The 23,689-nt window shown below is 50.2% G+C and overlaps 2 protein-coding genes across 4 annotated transcripts in view; one reads left to right on the forward strand and one right to left on the reverse strand.

The window, feature by feature from the left end:
* The window catches only part of EIF2D (eukaryotic translation initiation factor 2D), a gene marked incomplete at both ends in the record, with an annotated part of 15,152 nt that extends 3,305 nt beyond the window's left edge, over positions 1–11,847 (forward strand). The window contains 11 exons of one of the 2 annotated variants that reach the window (XM_084244922.1): positions 898–1,005; positions 2,822–3,075; positions 3,547–3,664; positions 5,129–5,174; positions 5,598–5,701; positions 5,820–5,969; positions 6,323–6,412; positions 7,109–7,204; positions 8,232–8,352; positions 10,140–10,314; positions 11,777–11,847. In XM_084244922.1, coding sequence (XP_084101048.1) covers positions 898–1,005; positions 2,822–3,075; positions 3,547–3,664; positions 5,129–5,174; positions 5,598–5,701; positions 5,820–5,969; positions 6,323–6,412; positions 7,109–7,204; positions 8,232–8,352; positions 10,140–10,314; positions 11,777–11,847 — 1,333 coding nt within the window. The remainder of the gene's footprint in view (positions 1–897; positions 1,006–2,821; positions 3,076–3,546; positions 3,665–5,128; positions 5,175–5,597; positions 5,702–5,819; positions 5,970–6,322; positions 6,413–7,108; positions 7,205–8,231; positions 8,353–10,139; positions 10,315–11,776) is intronic. The other variant, XM_084244923.1, reaches the window with a different exon arrangement.
* Positions 11,848–16,606: 4,759 nt separating this feature from the next.
* RASSF5 (Ras association domain family member 5) overlaps positions 16,607–23,689 on the reverse strand; it is a gene marked incomplete at both ends in the record, with an annotated part of 60,566 nt that continues 53,483 nt past the window's right edge. For both annotated transcript variants that reach the window (XM_084245943.1, XM_084245944.1), the window contains 4 exons: positions 16,607–16,759; positions 18,908–19,023; positions 19,454–19,751; positions 20,597–20,707. In XM_084245943.1, coding sequence (XP_084102069.1) covers positions 16,607–16,759; positions 18,908–19,023; positions 19,454–19,751; positions 20,597–20,707 — 678 coding nt within the window. The remainder of the gene's footprint in view (positions 16,760–18,907; positions 19,024–19,453; positions 19,752–20,596; positions 20,708–23,689) is intronic.

Consider the following 23,689-nt stretch of genomic DNA (forward strand, 5'->3'; position numbering starts at 1 on the left):
TAAAGCTTGGGAGCAGTTGGTGGCAGGGAATAAGGGGATAAGGAGGTTTATTGAAAACACAGGTTACATTCGAGACTGAAATTTTTGAGCCACTGACCCAGTGGTAGATGAAAAAGACCCCTCTTTTAGGAACTGGGAGACAAGCTAGATTTGAAATTTCTGTCATGAGAACTGACTTGTAGGCACAGTAATTGACAAGGAGGTTTAGCAAACAGTTTTTAAAGTTCAGGTGTTGGGAACTCTGCCCTTGAACTTTCTCCCTTAGATCTGGACTGCTCTAGGTGACTTGGCCAAGATTCACCAGAGACTGATCCTCTGCTGCAGTCCAGCCCATCACAAACCTTACAGGCAAAATGAGAGCAGTGTCTGAGTAACACTGGGCTGACACAGTTCCCGCCCAGCTCAAGGTTCTGTAGTTACTATAAAGGTGATTGTTTTTGATATTCTGGGCACACCTAGTTCTGTGGTAGTTACACAGAGTAAGCTTGTTACAAAAAGTTGGCTCTATTATTTATTTTGTCTTTCTTCCTATGGTATCCAGTATCTAGATGGCTGTGTCTTTAAGGTTGGGGAGGTAATTTATATTTTTAAATGAAAGAAAGAGAAGTTTAAATATCCTGCCTCTTCTTGCCTAGGTATAATTCACACTAGGAGTAAAAAAAACACAGTGATAATGTCAGCAGGGAAGTTACTCATTCAGAGGATGAATGTTTGGTAAAGGGATTTTTTAAAAGTCATAGGTAATTGAAGAAAATTGAGACTAGATTGGGTTTAGTTTTGTGCTACAAGTGGGTACTTCATATTTGTAACCAGGGTGCTTTCAGCACATTGAGGAGAGGCCAGGCCGAGCCACCCAGCAGATGCCCTGACCCTTGTCTCTGTCCACCTCTTCCTCAGGGCTCCCGTCGCCATTGCAGTCGCTGCCATGTCCACAGTTGAGATGTTGTCATCGGGCCTGAAGGGCAGGGGCTTCTCCGTGCTCCACACCTACCAGGATCACCTGTGGTGGGTTCAGCATTTCTTTTGTTGTTTTTAGTTTTTAAGATTTTATTTTTATTTATTTATGCATACAAGAACTGAGGTATAGGCCAGAGGTGTGGGGGGTGAGAGGATTCACCAGAGACAGTGGGGACAGCAGAGACAGCAGAACAGGTGGATCTACTGAAACACATTGCTGAGGGGAGCAGAGGGTGTGACAGGAGGAGAGGTCTGCTGCGCCATGTGGGTCAGCTCTCAGGCCAAAAATCAAACTCATGCCGCAGTGGCTGGTGATAGCTTGATATCGCTGAGACTTAGTCCCTGCGCCACCAGGGAAGCCCTGTTTCTTCTGTTTTACCAAGAATTGGATGGGTGGTGAGGGCACAGGACCTAAGATTCAGAAGTGAGACTTTCAGTCCTTCCTGTGTCCTTAGCAACTTGTTGACCCCAGACTTTAATTTCCTTGCTAAATGTGGAGAAACGATTTTTTTCCTATTTGGACAAGAAATTAGAGAGAACGTTGATGGTTTTCTAAGTGAGATGTGGAACCCTAGGCCCCAGGGCTTCTCTCTCTGTCCCACGCAGTGGTCTTTATGGGCAGGGCTCGGGTCTGCCACACATTAGGCCCCACGAAGAGTTCCAGCGTTCTCACTCGTGAATCCAAATTAAATCAGCACCAGGGTGAGAACCTGATTACTTTTATGTTGTTCTTTTATGTTTCACATATCAGACCTCTCACTGTGGAGGCTAGACTTTCTCAGTTGCTTTCTGGAGCCCCACACCAGTTTATTGTCTTAACGTTTTACCAAAGCATCAGACGATGCTTTTCTCACAAGCTCTGCTCTTTTGGCCAACCACTGTGACCTGTTAAAGATTCATCCTTCTATTTTTAGCCCATTCTTAGAGTTTATTCCTTTTATAAATGTTGTCCGAGCCCTGCTTTGCTGGACCTTACTAATTTATGTTTTAGCAAACATTTGGGGATTACCCACCAGTGTTCTCCTAGGCCGTAAGTCTGGGCTACTGCATTCAAGTTCACATTGTCCAAGCTGTTTTATCAGTGGCTGTCTCATTTTCCTCCCCCCTCCCCATTTTAAAAAACAGTTCTGCCGTTTGCCTCATCAGACTGACCTAAACAGACACTCTGGTCTCATTGTGAGCAATACTGATAAGCCTTGCTGTGCTGTTAGAGAAAACTCAGTGTGATTTACATAATCTTGGATGAGATAAAACATTTTGCTTTACCTCTCTGCATGCTCTACCACGTGACATTGCTCTTTCCTGTCTTCCCGAGGCTTAGTGGCACCTTAGTAGTACCTAGTCTCCACTCTGCAAGTTAGGCTGCATTCTGATTTAACAGATACAACTGATTTTGCAATCCTGAGGAGTCCAGTTTATGCTTTGCTGTAGACACTGAGCCTCGGGTTTGTATTTCACCAAACTGGTTTGAACAGATGCATTACAACCTTAGTTTTGTTTTTTAATTCAAAATGGTTTTATTGCTTTTAACTCATATGAAGGAAATGCTTTGGGGGGCTTCTCTTTAACTGCTTTTTGTTTCATCGTTCTCTGCCTCGGGATGTCTTATTAATAGTGTTATTATTCCTTTGGGATAGGGAGGAGGCCAGAATTACTCTCCCCATTTCAGAGATGAGGAAACTGAGACATGGCACTTTTCTGAGCCCAGAATTGGAAATAGAGTTGAGATGAGAGTCCAGGTTCTCTGCCTTCTCCTGGATGCCTGCTGTGGCCTTACTGTCTCGGGACTTCCGGCTGAGCACCTGACCAGGGTTGGAGAGTGTTGTGGCTGCTGCTTGGTGTTTCTGACATGAGATTTTTCCAGGCGATCTGGAGACAAGTCCCCTCCACCTTCCATCGCTCCACTGACCCTGGCTGCCCCAGAACTCAGTGACGAGAAGGACTCTGTCCAGGTAGACTCCGCCCTGCAGGGAGACATGAGGCATCTGACCCTGGAGGGAGAGGATGAAAATGGGGAGATTCATCAAATATGTGGGGAGAAGTCCCCATTAGAAGCCGCAGAAGACCCTAATGTCGGGAGCTTGAACTCTGAGCCCACAGACAGCAAGACCCTTCAAGGTATAACTCTGGCAGGAGAGGGACCCATCCTCTGCCTTCTGGATGGGAGACTGAAGGGCTCTGCTCTGCTTCAGACTAGAGAGAAGGGGAAAGGCCTCAATCTTGGTGGGGATAGGTGCAGCAACAGCCCCTTGACGTCTTACCTGGGAGTCTTTCTTACCTAAGTCGGGCCTTCTTGAGTGCCAGTCTGCCTGTGCATTTGGACCCTTTCCAGCTCCAGAGCCCCCCAGAGTTTCTTGTGGCTCTGATTTCTCTGGCAGTCCTGGCCCGGGACCATGCATCTGGCCCCTACTCTGTGGTCAGCCCTCTTCACAGGCTCAGTGTTCAAGAGAGTGTGGGCGCTTCAGCACCTGGGAGGGATTCTTCCAGGGCGGGGGTGAGCTGGGTCTGGAGTTGAAGGGGAGTTTTCTTGAGCTGCACAGACTTTCTGTGTCCCTCACAAAGAATATGGTTCCTGTCTGTTCCTTGCAGAGCAAATGGATGAGCTATTGCAGCGATGCTTCTTGCACGCTTTGAAGTGCCGTGTCAAAAAGGCTGACCTCCCTTTACTCACCAGCACTTTTCTTGGCAGCCACATGTTCTCCTGCTGGTATGGAGGCACAGGGGGTGGGGTGGGGGCTGGAGGTCAAGGGGCAGGGCTGATGGGGGATCTGGTGGAGGGACACGCTGGGGAAGGATGGAGTGGAAGGTTCATCTGGCATAGACTAGGCTCTGAGTTTTGGAAATGCTGATAGTAACTGGTAAAAAGAGCTTGAGGAATTTAAAGCATTGCCTCTGCTCGGGGAGGTTGGGCTCACTCTCATAAATTGGGCAGCATGTCCTGTCCAGAAAGATCCTGGGACATTCATCCTACCTCATGCGTCTCCAGATTAGGTTGTGTCAGAACGAATCAGTGTGAGCCCCCACCCCGCCCCAAACGCAAGCTGCCAGGAGAGGGAGGAGGATGTGGGGCTAGAACCCGACTTGGAAGACAGAGCCATCTGGGCTCAATGCTCGTCCCCAGAGTGTTGGGGCAACATAGATTTGAGCTCGTTCCTGAGCTTCTCTGAGCCCTAATTTCCAGCATTTGTAGGGTTGTTGTCACTATTATATAACCTGACAGTTAATAAGCACCCAATAAATATTATGATGCCAGGACACTTTCCCTGAGACTGAATTTTTTTTCTTTTTTGAGAATTTTGTTCTGTTTTTCGAAAATGGTTTTAATGTAATTCTATTTGTATATGGGCTCCTTTAAGTCACAAGTGTAGGGCCTGGGGTGTGTGGCAGGATACTCGATAATTTTCCTGACCTTGCTGTGTTGTGGGTAAGTGGGAAAAGGATCCTAGATACTTCTCTAAGATAGAGGTTTTCACCAGGGTGTGTTCTGGAAGGGCTCCTTATGAATCGCACTGCAAGTTCTAGGGAGAGGGAAAGAGGTCAGGTTCCATCAGGAGCCTGCCCTAGAACAAGGAGAGGCTAGCAGACTTTCTGTGTCAGGAGCCAGATAATAAATAATTCATATTTCAGGTTTTGCAGGTCATGCAGTCTCCAGTGCAGCTGCTCACCCCTGCCGTTGTCGCGGCAAGGCAGCCACTGACCATAGATGGACGGGTGTGGCCACATTTGGCCTTCAGGATGGAGTGCGCCAAATCTTGTTCTAACTGTCCAAAGAGCTTGGTGTTGGGAAGGTTTACCTTGTAGTGAAATTTTGAGGCCACAGAGGGTTTCTAGTTTGAGAGGCATCTAAAGCTGTTACCTGATACAGTAGCCACTAGCCGCAGGTGGCTATTTAAATTTAAATTAATTAAAATTTAGAATTCAAGTTCTGCATCACCTTACATTTCCGGTGCTTGCTGGCCACATGTGGCTAGGGCTACCATTGACGAAACAGATCAAGAACCTTCCATCTTTACTGCAAGGTCAGTTGGACAGCAGTGTTCCAGTGCGGCCACATCGGCTCACCGCTTGGATGCCACTAGTGGGCCAAGAATGGAACAGTGGCCCTGGGGAGAGTGTGGGGGAGGCTGAGGGAGTGACTCCTTGTTAACTCGCCTTTTCCATCTGCCGTCAGCCCTGAAGGACGACAGTTGGATGTAAAAAAGTCGAGCTACAAAAAGGTAAGCAGGCGCCTTCTCTGCATAGCCACGCAGGGTCGTGTAGGGGCACACGTGACATGCGCCGATGGACATTGGGAAAGCCCTGTCTACAGGGCTCAGACTAGAATTAAGCTTTTTGATTGCAGGTACAAGGGGGGGACGAAAACTCCATGGGCTGAGGTGGTTGGTCGGGCACCCCCCACCCTCTCTCTCTCCATTCAGCCCCTTTATGTCTGACCAGGGTTCTGAAAGGTGTCACCACTAGTTAGCCTCCAGCAGCGTCTCACTCCCCTGCCCTCAGATGGGGGCCTCCCAGGTCCAAGTTTGTTAAAGGCAGGGCCTGTCACGCACCCCTCCCTAGGATGTCTCGCTGCTGGCACGTCATAGGTGCTTAGTGTGTGTGTGGAATCGATGAAGTCCCTACCACTGCCCTCTCTCCCTTAGCTCTCTAAGTTCCTGCAGCAAATGCAGCAGGAGCAGATTATACAGGTGAAGGAGCTGAGCAAAGGGGTGGAGAGCATTGTGGCTGTGGACTGGAAGCACCCGAGGTGAGTGCAGGGGCCTGGTCACCACAGCCAGCTGGCCCCAGGGCTCCTGGGCCTTGGACTGGGAGTTGGTGAGACGTAGTATAAAATGTGTTTTTTCTTTCCTTCTGCTGGGTTTTAGGATCACATCTTTCGTCATACCCGAGCCCTCCCCGACTTCCCAGACTGTCCAGGAGGGTAGCAGGGAACAGCCCTATCACCCTCCAGATATAAAATCCCTCTACTGTGTCCCAGCCAGCATGACCCTGCTCTTCCAGGAGTCTGGCCACAAGTGAGTTTTTGGAGAGCAGCCCTCTTCTGCCTGCTTGGTGTCCTGGCCTGTAGTTCTCAGCCTGAGTAGTGTCTTCTGTGATGGGCAAGCCTGCTCTGCTCCAGTTTCCTTTTCTCCCAGATCCGCTTCATGTCTCCTTCCTGGGAAGAGGCTCTGAACTAGGTGAATGAGACCTCTCTCTTTTCTGCTTGTGATTACACCCACACAGTCCTGATGGCCTCAGTCAGGGAAAGGGAACAAAGTAGAGGTCAAAAAGCTGAGGAAGGTACCCTGCCGAGCAGGGAGTAAGTCTGGACACTGGCAGTTGGTCTCCACACAGCGTGCGCTAACCCAGGTCGCTTCCCCTCACCTAGGAAGGGGAGCACTCTTGAGGGCAGCGAGGTCCGGACGATCGTCATTGACTACGCCAAGAAAAATGACCTAGTTGATGCAGACAACAAAAAGTGAGTGAACGGGGAGGAGAGCTGTGTTTGTCTTGTTAGGTGTTATTTTTTAACAGACTTAGACACATCTATAGGAGTCTAGGATGGAGGGTGGTAGAGGAGGTCACAGTCTTAGACATAAGTAAGACCAATGGCTTCTAAACCATGAGCCATGGGCACCTAGTTATTTTCTAGGGTGTTCAGATGCATATATGCTGTCAACCTTGACTGTAGACTGGGCAAAATTATCTCAGGTATACCCTGACATTTTCAGGTCAGACTCTGGTATGAGCAATAAGATACAAAGTTTCAAAAATTTTGCTGACGTCTTTGTAGCTTTTGGTAGTATTCTCTATTTTTTAAATAATTGGATACAGAAGGTAAACTACCTTCACTGTTTTTTAATGTTTTTGATTTACTTTTTACTTTCAAAAGAGCCTCATGGTATGAAGGGTGGAGCTCTCAGACTGATAATCTGGTTTGTTAGAAGCAGAACTGGACCAGGAATACCCACCCATTCTTCCCCTCCACCCCTGACGCTCCCTTGTCCTAGAATGTGTACTTGAACCATCTGAAGAGCAAATTGTTTTATGGGCTGTGTCCTCCAATTCTAATAATTCTGAATGATGACGGGAAATCTAAGATGATTCCTAAATTGATCCTTCGGTCAGAGGAAGTAGGGCAGGGGTTTCTTTATTGCTGCTTCTCTCCCTTTAGTCTCGTGAAATTGGATCCCATCCTTTGTGACTGCATCTTAGAGAAAGATGAACAGCACACAGTAGTGAAGCTTCCGTGGGACAGTCTCCTGACCAGGTAGTGGGAACCACAGGCCCTCTCCAGGGCCTCAGCCCTCTCCCCTTCATGTATGTTATGTGGAACTTTAGATTGTAACAGTCTTTATTGGGTTCCATAAACAGGTTTGGGTAGAATTCTGATATAGAAGGTCTTGGGAACAATTCAGATCAACACAATGCAGGGGAACTTGAGAGGGAAAGGGAGAAGGGCTATTAATCAAACATAAGAACTTCAAAAAGATTTAGAAGCACAAAGAAGGAAGAATGCTGTGGGGAAGGTGGGGGAGGAATGTCTTAAACTCTTCAAAGGAAAGATTCTTGTTTTCCACAGAACCAAAACTGAAATAGTTTGTGTCAGGAATTAGCAAGTTTCAGCTCTGGGCCAAGACCACCCTGCTGCTCTTGTTTATAAATACGGTTTTGCAGGCACAGTCTCACCCTCAGTTATGTGCTACTGTGCATTGTCTGTGGGCTGCCTGTGTTACAGGAGCAGAGCTGAGTAGTTCCAGCAGAGACCATGTGGCCTTCAAAGCCTGAGAGTCCCTGACCGGCCCTTTGTAAGAAGGGTTTGTTGGTCCCCATGTATAGAAAATGAAAAATGCTGTTAGATGAAAGGCAGAAATTGCTTGTGGGGAAGGTGTTCTCATGGGATATGTATTATTCAAACATGTCAGAAACTTGTCAGGTAGAATCTGGAGTCAGGTGGCAAACCCTAGATGCTGCCTGGGGCGGGGTCTCAGGAGGACAGGCAGCAGACAGCTCCCAGGGGCTTGAGTAGTGATGTTCCCTTCCTGGAATCAGTGGGTCTCAATTTGTCTGCATTTTTGGGAGCTTTTAAAAAATCCATATACCTGGTGAGAGGTTCTTACCTCTTAACCTGTGTGGGGTGGGGTTCTGACTCCCTGCTGATGGAGTGACGCCAATGTGCAGCCCAGGGCCAGCCACTGCCCCCAAGACCAGCCTGTTCCCACTGCCTGCTCACACGGGGTAGAAGGAAATGGTTTCTCTTGACTTTATCAGTCTACAACTATTAAATCCTGTTTCAGATGTTTGGAAAAATTACAGCCTGCCTATCAAGTGACCTTTCCCGGACAAGAGCCCATTGTGAGGAAAGGGAAAATCTGCCCAATTGACATCACTCTGGCACAGAGAGCTTCTAATAAAAAGGTGATTTTAACAAGATAGTCTTAGTGTCTGTGCTAGACTCGAGCCTCTCGAATATAACTGGAGGGCTTTAAATTGGCTTCAGACACTGCGGAGGTTACTGATGAAGCGTCGTGTTTGAGCGGCTGGCTGGGTGTGGTATGATGCTGGCCACGCTGGCCATTCACTGCCCTGTAGGATTTTGGTTTAGGAAACTTGCTGGAGCCTGATTCCAAGAGTAAACAGATTTTATTTTTTTCTTAGAATCATGTTCTGGGCTTTCAGCTATTGCTTATTATGTTGCCTCTTGGGCCTTGCCAGTTAAAATAACTTGTAGAGTCACTGAAAGGACAGAGTGTGTTTGGCTTGGCAACGCAAAGTTACAGCGAACGTATTACATCTATTCTCAAATAGATGAAAAGCTGCTGTCCTTGAGAAAAGGAACTCACTTATTCTGTAGTCCTTGAGAGACAGAAATAGGATTATTGGATAGAAATCTCAGTAGGACAGACTTGGGTTCAAAATAAAGCACTTTCTAACTTTGTATTGTGATGAGCATGGGCTTTGAAATTAGAGACCTGGGTTCCAATCGGCCTTTGCCTCAATGCTTGACCTTGATCAAGTTAAATGAGGGTAATACCTACGTTACAAAGCATTGTGAGGATCAAATGAAGGAATCTGCATAGGTCAAGCACTTAGAATACTTCTTGATATATAAACATCAATGAATGAGAACCGGTAATGAAAACCTTAATAACACTTAACAATAGCTGCTATTCTGGAGTGTGTGATTATGTGCCAGACACTGTACCAAGCAATTTCTATGTATATTAACTTATTTAAGCGTTAATTAAAAAATTAATAGTAACAATTAGAATTGTCCAAAATTGAAATTGTTGTTTCCTAAAATAGTGAGTTGTTTTCTGCAGGTCTGCAAGCAAAGATTAAATGACCAGTTATTACAAAGAAGATGTATCAATAGTTGGGGTTCAAGCCTCAGATAGGGCTTGGCATCAATATGACCTGGACCATCTCTCTCTGGTCTGGATCCCTCGACAAGCTTAAGGGTATTTGTAGACTTTATTGAAAGCAGCTCTCCCCAGCCTACCCCAATAGTAACACACTTCTCCATCTTTGGGCATGAGTCAGGGAGAACTCTTTTTTTAAAGAAACAAGGGGGGGGGGGGCCTCCCTGGTGATCTAGGGGTTGAGTCTCAGCACTATCACCAATATGGCCTGAGTTCGATCCCGGCCAGGTTGCTGACCCACATGGTGCAGCAGACCTTTCCTGTCTCACCTGCAGCTCCCCTCAGCAGTGTATTTCAGTAGCTCCACCTGTTCTGCTCCCCACTCTGTCTCCAGTGAATCTTCTTTCTGCTCCGACACCCCGCGTGCCTCTGGCCTATACCCCAGTTCTACGCAAAAATTAAAAAATAAATAAAGTGGGGAGGGAGGAGAACAGGGCTAGAGGTGAATCAGAGTTGCCAACAAGAGTTTATCATTGTTAAAGTTGGTGAGGGATACACGCGAGCTCATCATACTGTTCTACTTTTATTTATATTTTTAATTTCCCATAATAATAAAAAAACCTTTTTAAACACTTTGTTTTATATGTGGGAATAGAGAGTATCCCACTAAATTATATAACACATATTTTTGGATGGGGTAGAAAGAATCAATTTAGAAGTACAAAAATTAATGATTTGGACGTTGATGGTTATAGGGATGGTGAACATAGTGGGCTAGGGGGCTGCCCTGAGGGCTGGCATGCCATCCGCTCCCCCCGTCAGTCTCCCGCCCCATCCCCACAGGTGACTGTGGTCCGGAACCTGGAAGCCTATGGTCTGGACCCGTGCTCAGTGGCGGCCGTCCTCCAGCAGCGATGCCAAGCCAGCACCACTGTCACGTCTGCCCCCGGCACCAAGGACAGCCTGCAGGTCCAGATCCAGGGAAATCAGGTCCACCACCTCAGCCGGCTGCTGCTTGGTGAGCATCCACCCTACAGAAGCAGAAATGTTGGTCTAACCTGGCAAACACCTTTCAGCTGACTCAGCTGACTCCAGTTGATAGATTTAGATGGCCGAAGAGCTTCAGCGGTCAGCAGGCAGTGGAACAAATGACAGATGTTTGGGCCTGATCCCAAATTCATTGCTCTCCCTGCCATACCTCAAAGTAGTGTTCTCTCTGGTTTGCCCTTCTCTAGTAAGACATAAAGCAGTTGTTGCGCTCCAGGCTGTGCCAGGCCCTCACTGGGCTCGTGCAGGCACGCCCCTTCTGTACCGCAGGGGGTACAGAATTGTTTGTTTGGCATATGAAGGGTCAGAGAGGATCTTGCCCTGAGATACCTAGCTGCTGAGCCCTGGAACTGGGCTATTAGCTTTGTTTTGTCGACTCCAGAGCCTGAGTTCTTTCTCCCAGCTCTGGGTCACTCAGTCTCCAGTTTGTCCTCAGTTCGAACTGTCCTCCCAGTCTCTGCCTGAGCCAGCTTTCAGAAACAAATGTGATTACATCACTGCCCTCTAAAAAACTTTCTGCCTCTTCAGTGCTTTCAGAATAATCTAAGCTCAACAAGCACAACCCTTCCTGACCCCGGTCTTCCCTTGAGGCTCTCTGGTAGCTTCCACATCCCCCTCAGCTGTGCTGTTCCCCGAGTCCACTGTGCACCTCCACACTGGGGTGCCCACCCACAACCCAAATCTGCCTGACATTGGCCCAGCTCATGGGTAACAGGAAGCCTGTTTCAGAGCTTGTCCCCTTTTTTCTGAGTTTCCTTAAATTAGTATTTTAAAAATTGCTGGCATCGCACTTTCCATTTGTGTTTCTGTTTCCGGCTAGTGTATGCAACTTGGCTAATTTTTTTCTAATGTCTAAAATCCTGCTGATGAGTGCCTTGAGGCAGAGACCTTACGTTTTCATTCTCAGGTCTGGTATATAATAAGTACTCAGAAGTCAAATGTATTGCACGGGCTATGGTAGTACCTGGCAGTTAACTTTTAGAGTTGAGCTCCTTTTAATGAAGACCCATATGAAGTGCTGGAAGACTTGGGGGGAGCATAGACAAACACCTGACTTGACCCAATCACACACATTCCCATGAGGACATTCTAAATGCCTGAAGTGCACCTAGAAAGTGAAAACTACTGAAAAACACATGTAGGCCTGGAGGTGTAAGGGCAGATGGTGGTCCCTGAAGGCTTCCCGTAGGAGTCGAGTTTGAGCTGCATACAGAAGAGCAAAACTCTTGGTGGAAGTGGTTTAAACAGAGGCTGGACAGTGGAATGAGTGCGGGGAGTGGGGGGCAAGGGGGGTGGTGGGTGAGGCTGGGAGGTGAGCTGAGCCACCTTTGCTGACCCGGCCCCTGGGGCTTGGGACCAAAGGAGTGACGCTGTGATACAGAGGGGAAGTAGGCTGCACACCACTGAGGAGTTTCTACTTTTTTGCATTGTAGAAGAGTATCAGCTTCCTCGAAAACACATCCAAGGCCTAGAAAAGGCCTCCAAGCCTGGTAAGAAGAAGTGACAGACCCTTGTTTTATAAAGTGGTTCCAGTAGAAATCCAAGCTCTGGGCTGGTAATTTATATGAGCATTTTCAGCTTTTGCAAATAAAAAAATATAATTATTTACCAAAATAAATTTTTATTCTCATCTAAATCTGTTTTGCCTCTTGTTTCCTCTACTTAGTTACAATGTTGTGCTAAATTTTCTAACCGTAAGCATTTTAAATCAGCAGAAGAGGCTGTTCTGGAGAACCTTTTCCACGCGCGTGGTTTCAGTGGTTTAGATCCTCCCTCCTTTCATGGCCAAACAACCCATTCAAAGTTCAGACAGGTGGGGCCTTCCTGTTTTTAAAGTCACAGCCTCCTGCTCATCTGTTCCTACTATCTCACCTCACCCAAAAAATAGTTCCACCAGTCTCTAAGGGGTTATTCTGATGGAAAACAGAACCTAGCTATTCTCTCAACCAAGACAACAAAAGAAAGAATTCATCCTAAAATTGCAGCGGAATTTAGTCTCACTAGAAATAAGAAACAAGAAAAGCACTTAGGCCATGCATGGCATGGGACACGATTCTTCCCCAATGCTGGGGCCTTTCCCAAGGCCGCACACACCGTGGTAGCTGTGATGTGTCCACAGTGAAGCGTCTCACCCGCCCAATCCCTGGGCTCATGGAAGTGGCCTTTCCCTGGTCATTGGAGGGTCCATAAACTCCCTGAAATGGTGCACAAGATTTTGTGAGATCATTTTCCTAAGCGAGTTCACTGCTGTCAGATTCCCCAAAGGGATCACTAAGGGCAGAAAAGTTCAGAGCCACTGCTCTGTCCCTGCTCAGTTAGCCGGAGGCCTCTCGGTGACCAGAGCAACCCCTGTGCAATAGGAGGGATAAGGGCTGAGCTGAACTACCAAGAGGTTGGGGAACTTCAATTTACTTCCTTTTTTCTCTTTCATCTTTAAAAAAACCGAGATAAGAAAGACTTGAAAATACCCACAAATTATTCAGCTGGAGTTTGAAAAGGAAGGGATGGATTTGAAAACAAGTGTGAGACAGCTCCTATCTTGTTATTAAGCCCAGCTAGGCCTTTTCACCTGTGACCTCCATAGGAAACTTCATGTCCTCTCTCTGCTGGCCTGAGCAAACGGAACTGAGAAAGCGTTTCTAGACATTTAGCCCAAACAGAACTTTAATGCAACAAAACCTTTGGACAGCCCGAGTTTGAGCTGAGGGAGGACAGACTATATCGTAATAATGAAATGATGTTAATATGAATACAAATAACATGAAGTACGTTATAAAGTCCTTTCACAAACCTGATGGTTCTACACAATCTTGAAGGGATTGGAGGCTCAGAGAGGTCGTGTCTTGCTTTGTTAATCCCTGCTGGATCCAAAGCCAGCAAGTGGTGGGGCCAGGTCTAGCTCCTCTGACTTGTGCTTTCACTCAGATTCTGCTCTGTGACAGTGCTATCGAGACCTGTGTTTGGAATAATGTTTTTTCAGTAATGATGACACATTTTTATTGAGTCATCTTCCCTGTCCTCCTGTGAATACCATAGGTACACGCAGAAAGGCAGGAGAAAGGTAGGCTGTATCATGCATTCTTTTTCCTAAGTGCTAAGCCAAACTCTAAGTGTGTATATCTATAAAATCAAGGTCAAACTTAACAACTTTGAACTTAGTGACCTCACACTGTAACCAAATGAGTGTCAAAGCGAACACTTGGGTTCACTTCTGGGATTCTAGGTTTTGGCAAAAGTATTGAAAGATATGCCTCTGGAGGCTTAGGTGGCCAGATGTTAAGTCATGCCGGTTCTTGGACAATTATAAGAATGTGAATAGACAGGGAGGTGGGGCGAGCTGAACGGGCTCTGAGGAGCCTGTGCTGAGTTGGGATCTGTGCCGGGGAGGAGGCAAGAACTTCCTTTTAATGACTTTTGTTTTCTGTGTGGTTGTTTCCACGAGGACTGAGGTTCCTTTGATGAAGCTGGGTAATACTAAAGCGAAAGGAACCGGTTTGGTCCTTGAATCTAGCCTTCTCCCAGGTGAGGAACTCAAACTTTCCAAGACACATTCCTATCTATCTCACTTTATTCTAGAACTGGAAGAATCGCCACTACCTCAGTAGCTTGTCTTGAGCTCCAAAAAGCCCTTCCTCTTTGCTAGCTCAGTCTCTCTCTCTGTCATAAGTTCCTTTCTGCTCCAGCTCTGTGGAGACAGAATAGCTGGTCACCGGGCAGCACCCATCAACCGTGCCTTTAGACAATTTTCTTGAATTTATTTGCTCAGGGGCCTCCCTGGTGGCGCAGGGGTTAACAGCGCTATCAAGCTATCTCTCTCCATCCATTGCAGCACAAGTTCTATCCCCAGCCGGCCAGGGAGCTGACCCACATAGCGCGGCAGACCAATCCTGTCTCACCTGCTGCTCCCCTCAGCAGTGTATTTCAGTAGAACTGCCTGTTCTGCTCCCCACTCTGTCTCTGGTGAATCCTCTCACCCCCCCCTCACCTCTGGCCTGCACCCCAGGTATGCATAAATAAATAAATCTTTAAAAAAAAATCATTTGCTCAGTACCATTCATTGCTGTGTTTCAAGAGAAGCCTGCCTGCTGCTGTCGCGCCCCCTCTCCAGTTCCCAATTTCCATAAGAGGGTGAAGGGACACGTCTCCAGTCGGAATCGTTTTTGCAACAAGCTTTTATTACTTTTTTCAAAACCGAGATAAGAAACACATTTAAAAGAAAATACCTCAAAACACTCACTGGGACACTGAGCGACACAATGATAGAAGGCACTGCCAGCATTGCACCCACCCAGGGTGGCGCAGCGAACTTGACGTACTTTCCTTGGAGACTCAGACCTCAGGTGGGGCCTGGGTCTAACTGTGCTTGAGATGAAGTCTGAATTTTCCCATCATTTTCTCAATTCATAAACACCTCTTTACATAGAGAGATATGCCTTTATGTATATATGTACATGACTTAGTTTTTCCTTCTTAAAAATAAAATAGCCATCCCCACTAGAGGGAGGTTCTCAGCAGCATTCACAGCGTGGCAGTAGAGCCGTGCCTTCTACTCATGCAGCGTGGAGGGAAAGTCGTCTCTGCCCTCCCTGTCATAACCTTCAGGGAGAGAGAGCTTTCAAGGAAGGGAAGTGATAAGGCTGAGCATGAGATGGCAGGTAACTAGGGTTTCTGTGGTTTTAAAAGATTTTTAGAAGTCTTTTAAGGCTGCTAGCTTCTCTCACTTTTGCAGCTCTGAGGACGACACACAGTTTGTATGACTGGGGTCAGCATTCCTTCTGGGATCCAAGGCGGTGTGGACTCGGCAAGGGTCAGGGAGGGAACTTCAGAGGCTACACGAAGCAGCTCGGGCTTGACCTGCTCCAAGAGGGACTTGGGAAGGCAGAGGACAGCAAAGAAATGGCGTCAGGGCTAAATGGGAAAACTGGCCTTGCTTTGAAAGTGAGAAGTCCCGGCCCTCTGCATCAGAGCCCGCAGCCCAGCCCCCAGCCTGGATGGTTTGGCTAGTTCCAGCTTGAATCTAAACAAGGAGCCAGGACAAATAATTGGGAATCCGCTCTTCCCAGTCAATGCGGTTTGCTATTACTTATTAGAAGTCCAAGTCCAGGGCCTCAGGTGGGGAAGAGGCCTGTGCCCCTTGCCCCGTACTGGAGGTAGGGCTCTCCTGGCCTTGTCCCCCACTCCGCTGTTGTCCACTTCCCGACAGGAGCAAGCCAGCAGCAGAGCCTCAAGCGCACACACACACATGCTGCTCCTGTCTCCTTCTGCAAACAAAAAGGCACTGAGGTCAGCGGGCGGCCAGGCCCACGGGCGCACCGAGCACAGTGCCAGGGGCCGGCCAGGCTTCTGAGCAGAAGACTCCATGGTGGCGAGGGGGAGGCAGCCTTCCCTGCAACCTGCAGAGTCCAGAGTCTCACTGGGAGGAGAGAGGCAGTGCTGGAGGCCGTGGGGAAACCGAGGCAGCCAGGCCCTCCCATGCTTTCCAGCAAGGGTGGAGAGGAGGGGGAGACGGAGACAGCTCGGACATAGCTCCAAGCTTTTTGGCTTTCTGTAGCTGATTTCCACAGAAGAGACTGTGTAAATGATAGATGGCTGGTTTCCTTTTGTGGGAAACACTGAGGACGATGGCAATATTAAATGCAAACTTGCAACAAAAAGAGACCATTGGTGATGAAGATGTGGCTAAGGACACTCAAGGGCAGAAACATAACCCCTTTGGGTTTCCACATCAGCAGACTTGGGTGACCAGGGCCAGGGCAGATGGCGGCTCCTCCACAGGTCAGGTGACCCCCACTTTGGTGCTACTTGCTGCAGCAGCCAGGGCCAGTGGCGTCATGAGCCCCCTTTCAGACAGTGAGGGAGCATGATCCTGCTTTCTGGGGTTAGCTCAGACCTGCGGAAGGAGGATCCGACACCTTCAACTCATAAATAAAGAAATGATGGTGGCAAATAAGAAAAACTGAGGAAGACGAAGCCAGCAAAAGAACACGCAGGTCTGAGACCTTCCTCCTTTCCTTTGCCGACTGGGGTGATGGTTCCAGCTGGTGGGAGCCTTGCGGGTGGTGCAGGGGCATGGCGCTCTCACAGAGGCCGCCCCTTGGCCTAGGCGGCGGGTGGCGCCCACGTGCCCACCGGGAGTCTATGCCACATCGGAGCTGCAGGGCAGGCACACGCACCACCAGCGGTGTCCTGAGAAAAAGTGTCTATTGCAAAATAATAAAATAAAAATAAATCCATGGGCACCAGGGAGGAGGAAGCAGGACTGGTTAGCCGGGTTTGCCCTGGCATCCTCTTAAGGCCTCCTCCAGTTTCTGCCTAAACTTGTCGTACTTCTTCTGCACTTGCTGGATTTTGTCCTGTTCTTCTTTTTCCAGGATTGTTAGGAAGTTCTGGAGCTCGGGGATGGAGAAGGCATCCCACTGTGGGTGAGAGGGACAGCGGGAAACAAAAGGAACAGGAGACCAGTTAGAAGCTGTGTCACCGAGGCCCCGGCCTGCCCGCCGCTCTGAGTGGGTGGGCACGGTGAGTGGAGCTGGGTCCCTCACACCACGCCAGCAGCATTGCAAACCCGCCACCTCCTGACAAGAGCCCGTGAGCCATGTTCTCTACTGAGAATCAATAATCTCATGTTTTCCTACCATGAGATACCATCTTACACCAGTGAGAATGGCACATATTAAAAAAACTAGCAACAACAAATGTTGGCGAGGGTGTGGAGAAAAAGGAACTCTTCTGCACTGTTGGTGGGAGTGCAAACTGGTCCAACCACTATGGAGAGCTGTGTGGAGATTTCTGGACCTACTAAACATAGAGCTTCCATGTGATCCAGCAATTCCACTCCTAGGTATTTACCCAAAGGACACAGAAACATCAATTCCAAAGAACACCTGCACCCCTATGTTTATGGCAGCATTGTTTACAATAGCTAAGCTTTGGAAACAACCCAAATGCCCAAAAATAGATGACTGGATCAAGAAGATGTGGTACATATACACCATGGAATATTACTCAGCATTCAAAAAAGATAAACACATGCCATTTGCAGCAACATGGATGGCACTGGAAGGGATCATGCTCAGCGAAATAAGCCAAAAAGAAAAAGAAAAACACCGGATGGTCTCACTCATAGCAGGAATCTAGAGAACTTAAATAAGGGACCAGGAAAATGAATATAAGAAAGTGAAAATCAAAATCAACAGAAAACTATGAACCAGAGACACTTTTAGGGGGGCGGGGGCGGGATGGGAGGGATTGGGGTCAGAATGGGGGGACTGCAATTGTATGGGGAATATAACAATAAAATTTATAAAAAAAAATAAAATAAATAAAAAAAAATAATCTCATGTTTTCTCTGCAGCAGCACAGATCTTAACAGGCGTGCTGGAGCCCCAGGGGTCCCCACAGGCCTGCTTGCTTGGGGTGATCCCTCCTGGCTCCCAACATGCAGCTGGAGGGGAAATGACTTGAGCTTGGGCTTCTGTGCTTTGGCCTAACGCTCCCTTGATCTCGTGGGTCATGAGAACTCAGGGAAACCACCCATATTCCCCAACCTACTGTGGGACGAGGGTTCGGGCTCCCCCAGCCAGCAGGGCAGACAGCGAGGTCTGGCCACACAGCCTGGCCAGCTCAGGCCTGACGGGAAGAGCCGTAGCTGCCAAGGGCAGAAAGCAAGCCTGACTTTCTCTCGGGCTGACCCAGGTGCTGAGGCCCCACAGTGCCAGGGATTTCGAGCACAAAGGAATATTAAAATTTATCTGGTTTAATTCCCACCGTGGCTAAATGAGAAAACTGAAGACCACAGAGGGAAGGTGGTTTAACCACAATCACAGAGCTCATGGCAACAGAACCCTAGCTAGAAGCCAGGTCTCTGAACCCTGGGCCCTGTGAGCTTCTACGGGACAACAGTGTTCAAACATTTTCAGTGGAATACTTCTTCCAAACAAACCTTCCACACACTCCAGCATATAAAACAGACAGAGGCAGAGCTGGCTGCAGCAGAGAGAAGGGACAGCACAGCATGCCTAACCCCCAGACCTCCACAGGGACCTCCAAGGCCGCTCTCCCCAGAACCCCAGGGGCATGCCAGCTTGCTCCATTCCATTTACACCACCAGACTGGACCTTTCTTAGTTCCCCTTGGGTGAAGTAGGTCAGTTTTTAAGAACCAGGGAGAGAGAAATGGCTCCAAAATGTCTATACCCAGTGGAGTCCGGAGATGGAACTTGCTAGGCCTTAGGCAATCTCGGAACAAAACAACGGGCCTGAGCACAGCGAGTTTCTCTGTGCCCCTCTACCCTGAGTTTTCAGAAATAAAGCACAAGAAAGAAACCCTTTCTTTCCACAGGCCTTAATAGAAAGAGGCCCTGACTTACTACCCCAGGGCGCTCACTGTCCTGGCTGGAACGCCGACCCCACCCCGCACCCAGGGTCAGGTCCTTGCAACTCAGTTTCCCCTGCTGCTGTGGCAGGGGCCTGCTGCCGCTGGACAGTGAGGACACCCCCCGACTCCCACACTCCCAGCCCATGGCCCTGAGGGCGGGGGTCATGCTACAGGCAGGCCCCACCTACCTCCACCTCTCCAGTTTCATTCTCCTTTAGCACAAAGCTGAGGACATCCGTGTCGGGCCCGGCGAGTAGGCGCAGGTACAGGGGGCAGTCAGCAATGGACAGCTTCTGAAAGAGGACTGCAAGCCAAGAGGGGGTGTTAGGAGTCATCTCTGAAAAGACAGGCTGGGGCCCGGTGACAGGAGCACGTTGGAAACAGAGGAGGGTGGTTATAAGCTGAAGCGGACACAGCGCCCTTCGGGGTGACATGAGCCTGACGAGGGGGAGGCGACAACACTCTCTGTGACTGCTCAGAGCAGGAAGTATGACCTCCCAGGGGGTCATCTCCTGGTGGTGGGGTCTGCCCCCACTCCACAGATAGGGGTGGGAGCCCAGGTGTGGCTTCTCTGAGCCTTGAGTGGAGTGAGTTAGGGGAGCAGCCCACAGCACATGTGTGGCCGCCAACTAGGGGGGCACCTTGTGGGAGGCTGTGCCCCGAACCCCCGCCTCACATGAGGCCTGAAGTGCTCGGCAGGAGCAGAGGGGGTTTCTGGTTTTGCCCTCTCCTACCTTGCCCGTCCTTGTGTGTCCGCTTGAAGAGCGCAAACTTCTGGGGATTGTCCACGACCATGAACTTCTTGAGAAGCCCCTGGATGACCTCGCTGACCGTGGTGGTGCTGCTGATGTGCAGCTGCTTGATGGCATCCAGTGGCAGGTAGAAGGACGTCCGCTTGTCCGTGGTGGCCGCTAGGTTCACCTCCTTGATGGCGTCGTAGATGGACTGGGGCCTGATCCCCGCAGGCACCGTCACCGGCCGCCGAAGCTTCAGGTGCACTTTGATGAAGCCCGTGTAGGTGCCGTCTTCGCTCTGTGGGTGGGGAGGCCTCATGGGGTCAGGGCCGCGCGGCCTCACGCGATCCTGTCACTCTGGGTCATAGGCCCAGGGGGAGGCTGCCTGCCCAAACCCTCCGCCACCAGGCAGATGCTGACTGCCCTTGGTGAGCCCACACTCGAAGGGGCAGGGATTAGATTTTGCTGTCTAGCCAGGGACAAGCAGAGGGCTCTGAGTAAGGTCCGTGGGGACCCAGCCTCGTGGATTTCCTCCCACTTCTCTTTCTAAAGCGCCCACAGCCCACAAGCCTTTTAAGCCCCTGCACGTAAGTGACTGGACTTAGGCTGAGAACTCAAGAGCTAGTTGCAGCCAGCCGCCAGCAGGGGGCGGAGTTCTACCTTCTCTGTCCCCGTCCCCCCCCCCCCCCCCCCGCCCCCATGCCCTCCCACCAGGGCTTTTAGGAACTTGGCACAAAGTGGCTGCCCTCCTGCGTCCCTCTTCCCCAACCCTGAGCACCATCTAAGGCAGTGTCCCCAGACAGGGCTGTGGCTGTGCAGCAACCACGATGGGGGGAGAAGGAGCTAGAGTAGCTGTCAGGGCTCTGGGGCCCGGCAAAGGCCTTTGAGCTTGGACAAATGGGCACTAATATCTCTATTGTGTATTGACCCTCAGAGAAGTAAGTTTCCGAAAGTCACGAGCAAAAAGGCCGCCCAGAGGTTGACTCTGGATCTTATTCTAAAGCTCATTCTTCCTCCCCAAAGCATGCCAGGCCCAGACAGCCCAGGCAGTCAGCCTGCACGGCCCAGGCCCCAGAGGCTCAGAGAAAGGGGAGGGTCCACGGGGGCAGCGGCAGCCCCAGGGGCCACCAGGCAGGCGCTCACCAGCTTCATGCCCAGGCAGTTCTTCTCCAGGCTATTGTAGCTCTCGATCTTCTGCCTGATCTCCTGGAGAGTGGGTGGCCGCCGCACCTCCTCGGCTGGCTTGCACACATCCTGGAACAGACAGAGTGAGGATGCTCAGGACGAGGAGCTGTTGCACAGCCCCCCAAAGGCCTCTGATTAAGATGATGGGTTCGCTGGCCGCATGGTGGGATGGGTGTGGCAGGGACATGGGGTGAGGTCAGAGGTCAAGCCCCAGCTGTGCCTCCCCTGGGGTGGTAACAGGCATCAACACCTCCTCACTTGTGAGATTGGAGCAAAGCACCCATTTTAGGCGCACCCTCAGGGTGTGCCTGACCCTCTAGGACAGGTGAGTCCCACGTGCCTCCAGAGATGCCCTGGAGGTGCTTTTGGGGGCCACAGAGACCCACAGAAACATGTGTATCTCCTCAGGAAATGACCCAGAACCATAGGAGAGGGACGGTTGGGAACTGCCAGCACAGGGGGCAGGACATCAGGGGGCCCAGGCCGACACACATGCCATGCTGCCCACGGCAAGTGAAGGTGTTTGTCCGGTGGGTGATGAGCTGGTGGGGGCAGGTCTATGTGACCAGAGGCACCTCCTCTGCTGGGGCCCAGAGGCACCCCTCAATGACTCAGGTCCCCCAGTGCCGAGTCCCTGGTGTGCATAATCCTTATGAGCTGAACCTCTGAGAGCTTCGGCGCCTTTCCTGAAGTCCTGCAGCTCGTGAGAGCAGAACTGCAAGGAGACTCCAGGTCTGTTCTGCCTCGTTCTTCCCCAGACCCTGATTCCTCGTTCTCATCTGCTCCCCTGGTCTGTCTCTGCCCCCTGGGCCTGGGATAAGGGAAGGACAAAGCTGAGGAACTGGGGGGTAGGGCAATGTTCAGGGGTGAATAAGGGTCTAAGCAACTCAACTCACACCCAGGTCAACTCCTTGGCTTTCTTCTCAAGTTCATCACCACTTCCCAGTTTTGTATTCGTGTTGGTGGGGGGGGGGGTGCCGGTGGGGTGCCGGCGTCACAGTATAGAGGAATAAGCGGGTTGGTCAAAATTCACCCAGAATTGAATTGATCTTAGAAGTCAGTAGACTCAGGGTAGGGGGTTGTCAGGATTCCCCCGACAACAAAATGAAGCCAAAAGGTGGGGTGATTGCTCTCTAGGCCGCCTCCCTGACACCCCCAAGCCCCATCCTGTGGGTGTCTGGTCTGGCTGGGGGGCTTCACAGTTCCCTTCACCCCTCCTTTCCTCCCGCCCCATTGAATCTCTCCGCCAGAGAGGCTGCTCTGGCCCCGCCCCTCATCATGCCCCTCTGGGGGCATGTGCACCCTGAGGCGCAGGCTGCCACTTCCTCCTCCCACTTCCCAACCCCAAGAGCCAGTAAAACATCATGTTCTGTGGCTTCCAGGGGTGCTGGTATGGTCCCACCCCTCAGCAGCAAGGTGCATGGCATCCCCTTTCGCCACAGCAGCTTTCCCTGTCACTCTCCTGGAATGCTGAGCATGCAGGCACTGAGCTGGCCTGCTGCCCCTCTCTTAGCAGGACACTGGCATTCCTATCCTGCAAAACTGAGGCCGCAGAACTGAGGCTCAGCGCAGGTCTGAACCGTGTCTGTGGTCCCCTACCAGTGTGTGTGAGCAGGGCTGGAGCCAAGTTCATCTGGGTCTGGAGCCTGGTTCTGCCCATGTCACCCAATACCCCCCCAAGAAGGGCAGGCCCACCACTCCCACGTGCTCACTGCTAAGCCAGGCCTCTAAGGGGGGCTGCCTGTGAAGATTTCACCCACGTGTGTCTGCCGAGGGTGACCCCAAGAACTCTCAGGACCCAGGGGCATGGTGTCCTCTGAGAAGATGGCAGCCTCTGAGGGAGAAGCAGCTACCAGGACGCATGGCCACCCTTTTCCTGTGTGGCCACTCAGGCTCTGCACCTGGATCTTAACTCCATCAAAGGCCACTGAGGGGAAGTGATCCCCAGGATTTCCCCTGTTGGCATGAGGTGTCAGGTGGTGTGACCTCTGACGGTCTTTATTTATGGCTGACTCATTAACCCAGGGACCCTCAAAATGGAGCTCATCTCCTCCCCCAGTTCCTGAAGACCCAGCCCCATGGGACAGATGTGGCTGGGCCTGCCCTCCCCTGTCCGCCCTGTGGGGCTTTCAGTGGGAGAAGACAGGTGTCCAGCCACTATTGTGTGCTCCCTTCCGTCCACCTCTGAGGCATACAGAGTGTCACTCCTCAGGAGTGAATGACGTTCTCATACTAATCTACAAAAAGGAGTTAAACAATGGAAAGAAAACTCTAGAATCCCCTGGAAGATCTCAGAGTTTCCAACTTAGCTACAGCCATTACCCTGTCAGAAAAGATGGCTGTGTCCCGGCTTTCAAAGGCCAGTATCCAGACCTGGTTGTGAATAAGCGAGTCAGAGGGGCCTTTGCCTAGGTGCTTGTCTTCCTGTTCCCCTTTTCTTCGGCAGATAAACCCATCTGTTTTCTCCCTTTCCCACCACAAACCTGGGGAAGTGATGCAAGCCAGCCCTGGCACCCCCACATTCCAGGACCTACTCAGAACATGGCATCTGGGCCTGGGAATGCTGGGGGCCCTGTGAGGCCAACATGCCAAATCTCACACACGGCACGTCAGCCCTTGGGCAGGGGTGGCTGCCGCCCACACTAAATCTGGCAGACGAGCTCTGACCCACGGACTGAATGAATCACCTCCCAAAATAGTTCAGCCAATCCGTCAGCACAGCCTCCAGGGCCCACTAATCCTTTCCTATCCAAGAGATGATATAGAATAGAGGCCGTGGTCCTCAAACTTGGCTGCATATGGACGCATTTGTGGACGAAACACTACATCCGGAGCCCATCCCAGGAAGTTGTGCTATAACTGATCTGGGGTGCAGTCTGGGATGCTTAAAATCTCTGGGTGATTATGATGTGCAGTAATGTTTGAAAAGAAACAGTAGCATCCCCTTGCAGGCGACTGCAGATCTCAGGGGGCCCCATCCAGCTGCAGAGGACACTTTGTTTTTTTTTGTTTTGTTTTTAAAAGATTTATTTATTTATGCATACAAGAGCT

This window comes from Talpa europaea (assembly GCF_964194135.1).
Source record: "Talpa europaea genome assembly, chromosome: 10".
Lineage (NCBI taxonomy): Eukaryota > Metazoa > Chordata > Mammalia > Eulipotyphla > Talpidae > Talpa > Talpa europaea.